The sequence below is a fragment of the Mandrillus leucophaeus genome, unplaced genomic scaffold (genome assembly GCF_000951045.1).
Source record: "Mandrillus leucophaeus isolate KB7577 unplaced genomic scaffold, Mleu.le_1.0 Scaffold2, whole genome shotgun sequence".
NCBI classification, from domain to species: domain Eukaryota; kingdom Metazoa; phylum Chordata; class Mammalia; order Primates; family Cercopithecidae; genus Mandrillus; species Mandrillus leucophaeus.
The window spans coordinates 11912665-11918887 of record NW_012102031.1 but is presented as its reverse complement, the minus strand read 5'-3'; the positions used below and the strand labels follow the sequence as shown (position 1 = coordinate 11918887).

Below are 6223 nucleotides of genomic sequence, written 5' to 3'. Positions count from 1 at the left end.
ACCCCCAACAAAATAGGACTGCAGGACTAATGTGCATTTCTGGTAATGGCCTTCAGGTTAGGCTGGTAGAGCAATTCTTGTATAGTACATGAGAGAACCCCACTACAGGGGCCCAGAAGGCAATGCCTAAGAGCCACTCTTACATGCATAAGAGCTGGATCTAGTCCCTTTTATTTAGCTTATTCTCATTTAAATTTACAGCATGGTAAACCTTACTGGTTAGAGGCAGGTGGTAATTGGTAATTGCAAGCTGTCTCTTGCTGCATTTCTCTGTGTGTTTATGGTGCCAGCAAAACCTGTGTGGTTTTTTTTTTTTTTTACAAATCATTGAGCCTGCTGTAGAACAGCAAAATGGTTCTATCAGAACCAGGAGGAACTTTACCCCCCAAGAGACGTTTGGTGGTATCTAGAGACTTTTATTTGTCATAATTGGGGGTTGGGGTTGATAGGTGAGGAGGTATTACTAGGATCCAGTGGGTAGAAGCCAGGGATGCTTCTGAACATCCAACAATGCACAGGACAGCCCCCCACAGCAAACACTTATCTCACCCCAGAGGGCAATAGTGCTGAGACTGGGAAGCCTTGTTTTATTTTCTTTATGTCATTTTATTTTATTTTTTTGAGACAGGGTCTCTCTCTGTCGCCCAGGCTGGAGTGCAGTGGCAGGATCCCGGCTCACGGCAACCTTTGCCTCCTGGGCTCAAGCAGTCTTCCCACCTCATTCTCCCAAGTAGCTGGGACTACAGGCGTGTGCCATCATGCCTGGCTAATCTGTGCATTTTTTGTAGAAATGGGGTTTCGCCATGTTGCCTAGACTGGTCTCAAAACTCCTGGACTCAAGTGATCCACTCGCCTTGGCCTCCCAAGGTGCTGAGATTACAGGCATGAGCCACCACACCCAGCTGAGAAGACTTGTTTTAGAAAACAATTTTTGCTAACAAAGTATCTGATAGAAAGATCCCTTCTGGAAGTACTAAAAAACCTCAAGTTAGGAGGTTCTAAGAGCCTTACACTTTTCCAGAATTGCTCTGAAAGGCTTAGTCATTCTCTTCATATACTTGCTATGAGTATAACCTTTGATGCATGCTGCTGGGCTTCCAGGTGAACAGGTCATAATCCTGCCTCCAGGACCCTTAAAGGAGATATAACAACATTACAGGCTGGTCACAGTGGTTCACACGTGTAATGCCAGTACTTTGGGAGGCTGAGGCAGAAGGATCAGTTGAACCCAGAAGTTTGAGATCAGCCAAGGCAACATAGCTAGACACTCTCTACACAAAAAAAATAGTCACGTGTGGTGGTGCATGCCTGTAGTCCCAGTTACTTGGAAGGCTGAGGCAGGAGGATTGCTTGAGCCCAAGAGTTTGAGGTTACAGTGAGATGTGATGGCACCACTGCACTCCAGCCTGAGTGACAGAAGGCAACCCTGTCTCTGGAAAAAAAAAAAGATACAACACCATTACATGAGGCACAACTCGGCAGCTACCAGAAACTCATAGAGGTCCAGAGTAGAGAGGGAGATGGATCTGCTTGGAGCCTGGGGTGGAGTGAATCAGAGAACAGTTTGCTAAGGGAGCAGCGTTTAAAATGGCCCTAAAGACTGATGGGATTAGCCAGGTGTGTTGGCTCCCACCTGTAATCCCGGCTACTTGGGAGGCCGAGGCAGGAGAATCACTTGAACCCAGGAAGCAGAAGTTGCAGTGAGCAGAGATCGTGCCACTGCACTCCAGCCTGGGTGACAGAGCAAGATTATGTCTTTAAAAAAAAAAAAAAAAAAAGACTGATGGCTTTTTAGCCACTGGTTGTGGAGAAGAGCACCCCAGGGTGATATGGGGCACATAGACAGGATTTATACACACAGAGTTTCATTTGGCTGGAAACACACACGTGGGTGAATGGTAGGCAGTGTGGTGAGATCTCACGTCAAGCCAATGTTGCGCAGGACCCTTGATGTCCTGTGAGTTGGTTTGCAGTGTAGGGGTTCATGGGGAGACTTGAAAGTTTTCGGAGTAACAGAATGATGGGATTGGAACTGTTCTTAATAGACGATGCAAATAGAGCTGGCTCACAGGTAGGGTTTTTGAGGGAGAGGCCACAATCAGGGGCCAGTTAAAAGAGTGTTACAGCCCTCCCTGGCCAGAGGAAGTACAGGCATGATTTAGAGATGCATGTGAATCTGCAGAGGGCAGGCCACAGGACTAGGCCTGTCTTTAGATGAAAAGCTGGAGAAGAGATGGCTCTGAGAGTTGAAGCTGAGCAACTGAAAGATAGAGGAAAGGAGGTTTGGGGTGGTGGGAAAGGGTGAGTCACAGTGGACAGAGGATATGCATTGTGATGTTCACCTATTTGTCTCTAAATGTGGTCTCTCTTTCAGTCCTGCTGTCCTCATAAGGAGTGATTCTGACTTCTCTACTCTTTCTATGGAGATTTTTCTTTAGTGTAAATCTTGTTGTTTGAGGCAGGTAATGAAGCGATTTCTTTGGTCCTGGGGATTTACTGTGAAGAGTGGCCTCTCGTCTGCCCTAGTTTGAAGGGTGGGAGTTCCCAGCTGCTCTGATAGAAGGCAGTGCACACAAGACTGGGTAGAGTCTCTAGACTCCTTTAGCTCTGCCTCTAGGGACCAAGGGAAAGTGGGAATGAGAGGAATAGAAAGGATTGCATTAATTTTTATTTATTTTTTGTGAATGCTTAGAATAAGCCAGTACAGCTTATTTACTGTGTTTTCCTGCCGGTTATTTTTGGATTCAAGTATTCGTTTTAAAATCTCCTGCAGGTATCTGTGGACCAAACAGCCACTCCTATGTTGGACGGCACCAGTTTGGGCATAAGCACAGGCCAATCCGTGGACAGAGGCAACAGCCAGACCTTTGGGAACTCCCAGAACATAGGAGAACAGGGCTACTCCTCCACAAACTCCAGTGACAGCAGGTGAGATTCAGAGTGGCCAAACCCGTGTTCCTGGGGAGTAGGGACAGTCTGATCTCAAAGGCTGCAAAGGCTGGAAGTCCAAAGCTCTGGGCCGAGTTCTGACTCTGCCGCAAGTCACATGGGACCCTGGGCAAGTTAGTCCTTACCCACATCTGTATGGTGGGAGTAATGATCTGTTTCCTGCCATCCTCACAGGATAGCTAAGAGGTTCCCACAGAGACATAGGAAAGTGTCAAGCGCCACGCAGGAGTACAGGGCTTCTGGAAGGGGCCCCTGCCTAATCTGTCTTGTTCACTGTGGTGCCTGTGGCACGATGTCTTGCACGTCATAGCATGCAGTCAGTAAGGAAAAGAACAAACAATGGATTAATCACTAATTGTGGCCAAACATGACTGTTCTTCTGTTCCTTAATATCCCGAGGAAAAGGAAGCTGCCTGTACTTCATTTGCTCGAGCAAGCGCACCAGCTTTTAATGCTGTTGTCAATTCCGAGAAACCTTTTTATTTTCTTCCCAGCTGTGTTTGCTTTATAATAATTATGTCCCAGTCTATTCGTTTTTTTTTAAATGGAGTCTTGCTCTGTCACCCAGGCTGGAGTGCAGTGGCGCGATCTCCGCTCACTGCAAGCTCCGCCTCCCAGGTTCACGCCATTCTCCTGCCTAAGCCTCCCAAGTAGCTGGGACTACAGGCGCCGGCCACCACACCCAGCTAATTTCTTGTATTTTTAGTAGAGATGGGGTTTCACCATGTTAGCCAGGATGGTCTCGATCTCCTGACCTTGTGAGCTTCCCGCCTCGGCCTTGCCTCAGTCTGTTGTTACTGACTAAGCAGTCCTTGGCAAAATGATCTAAGATACTTAACTTTTGTACCCCTGTCCCTGAGAGCAGAAAGTTCTCTGGGGCTGCTTACTTGACTGACCTCTATCAGGAGTCACTCTGTTTCCCTTATGTCATAATTTCTGTCCTGGCTTGATCTTTGTCTCATCTACTGCAGCCTGTTCATTCTGGCCAGTAGAGGTGAAGGACACTTCAGAAGCAGGAGCAGGTCTGGACTTCACTGCTCTCTACCTTCACTCATGCCCATATCCCCATCAAGCCTACCTGGCTTTTTGCTCTAGACATGGAGGAGATTGGAGAGGCTGCCCATTGCATAGAAATTGAATGCATTTATCGGTTTCCTCATTGCTTACAAGGGTAGAACAGTAGGTTTTCTTCTGCTTTCAGAAGAAGTGAGGAATCAGGGGTGTTTAGGCTGGAGGTGAAAAGACCAAAAATGACATGGCAGGTAGAATCAGGACCAATGACTGAAAAATACAGAGAGCAGATGCTATTTCATGATGAAGAACTTACTAGCAGTGGGTCCTGCTGCATGGAAACGGGCCGCACTTAGAGGAGCAGAGTTCTCGGCCATTGAAAATGTTCAAACAGATAGGACAGCCTCTTGCCCAGACTCGTGGTCTCAGCAGAGACTCAGGCGTTAGAAGGAAGTTCAAGGGTCTTTGAAAGCTTTTTGTAACCCTGAAATTCTGAAATGCTTCCAGTGATTTCTGGACCCTCTGAATAGTCATGAAGAGTAGTCTGGGACTGAGGAAAGGGAGAAGTTCAAAAAACTTGAGGAGCTTCTGGATAAGCCCCACAACTGGCCCGGTTTGATATGGTGGTTGGCCACTCAGCTGCTGAATATTAAGCACGTTTTGAGGGACCATCACACCTTTGAGCAAGAATGTGGGCAGCAAGTGGTGGAAAGGGCTTTGGAGAGAGACTGACCTGGATTCAAATCCACATCCTGGTACTTCTTGGCTCTTTGACCTTCAGCAGTTCCTTTAGTCAGTTTCAAAGGGTTGGTGTTAATTGTTTTAGTATTTTTTACCACTTTGGGCTTCATGTGTGTCAGCCTTGTACATGTGCTCAGCATCGTATAAACATTCGCCTCACATCAGCCCTCAAAGACAGGAGCAGCATTAACCCCATTTTTCACATGGAGGAACTGAGGCCAAGAGAAGCTCCATAGCAGGTTAGTGATGATACTGGGATTCCGTTCCCCATGCTCTTACAGTGTTACCTAGTCCTCTCTGGTCAGGATTCAATGAAGCTACCTGTGAAAGGCTCTTGGGGCAAACCCAGAGCAATCCAGGGGGTTTCTTGGAAGTGGTTGGGCCGTGGACCTGTGGAATATTATTAAAAGGAGAGATGCTTACTAAGGGCAAGTTTGGACACAAAAGTACTTTGAATTCTAAATGTGGACATTTTATTTTATTTTTTTATTTTATTTTTTTATTTGAGACAAGAGTCTCGCTCTGTCACCCAGGCTGGAGTGCAGCAAGTGGTACAACCTCAGCTCACTGCACCCTCCACCTCCCAGTTTCAAGCGATTCTCCTGTCTCAGCCTCCCAAGTAGCTGGGACTACAGGCGCACATCACCATGCCTGGCTAATTTTTGTATTTTTAGTAGAGACGGGACTTCACTGTGTTGGCCAGGCTGATCTTGAACTCCTGACCTCATGTGATCCACCTGCCTCATCTTCCCAAAGTGCTGGGATTACAGACGTGAGCCGCCAAACCTGGCGCTAAATGTGTACATTTTAAAATAGGAAACCCCCCATGAGATATCCCCCTGTTACAGCTGTTTGGAATTTACTAAAATGCCTTTAATGTCAACATTGTCTTGGTTTCTGGCTGCATAAGAAGGGGAGACTGTTCCTAATATTCGTGCTCTTGACTGCATACGTGCCACCTTGCTTTGCTGACCTGACACCTTGTGTTACAGCTCTCAGCAGCTGGTGGCAAGCTCTTTGACCTCATCCTCCACCCTGACAGAGATCCTGGAAGCCATGAAGCACCCCTCGTAAGTGGCTCATCACAGTGTAGGGTTGGAAGGTTCCCAAAGGCCTGTGCCATAGCCATGCTCAGGCAGTGTGGTTTGGTGGATTCATACATCACTGTACTTCTCACCAGTTTTGAGACCTTGGGCAAGTCACTTGACCTCTGTGAGCCTCTGTTTCCTTGTTTGTAAGATGGGATTTTTTTTTTTTTTTTTGAGGCAGAGTCTCACTCTATCACCCAGGCTGGAGTGCAGTGGCGCCGTCTTGGCTCACCCAACCTCCACCTCAAGATGGGATTTTTTAAAAAGGGATTTTTTAAAAAAGGAGTTAAGCCACAGGGTTCATGTAAAGATTAAATGAAATAATTATGTGAGGTACCTAGTATAATGCCTGACAAGTATAGGTATTCTCTGAATGTCAGTTCCCATCTTTTCCCCTCCCCCTTCTCCTTTTCCCCCTGCAACAACTTCTTTGA

At 46.9% G+C, this 6223-nt stretch overlaps 1 protein-coding gene across 4 annotated transcripts in view; it reads left to right on the top strand.

The window, feature by feature from the left end:
• DEPDC5 (DEP domain containing 5) overlaps positions 1 to 6223 on the top strand; it is a 166880-nt gene that overhangs the window by 120294 nt on the left and 40363 nt on the right. For all 4 annotated transcript variants that reach the window (XR_001005987.1, XM_011979007.1, XM_011979006.1 and 1 more), the window contains 2 exons: positions 2774 to 2928; positions 5694 to 5771. Coding sequence is in view for 3 of the 4 variants with exons in the window: in XM_011979007.1 (XP_011834397.1) it covers positions 2774 to 2928; positions 5694 to 5771 (233 nt within the window). In the remaining variant the exon portion in view is untranslated. The remainder of the gene's footprint in view (positions 1 to 2773; positions 2929 to 5693; positions 5772 to 6223) is intronic.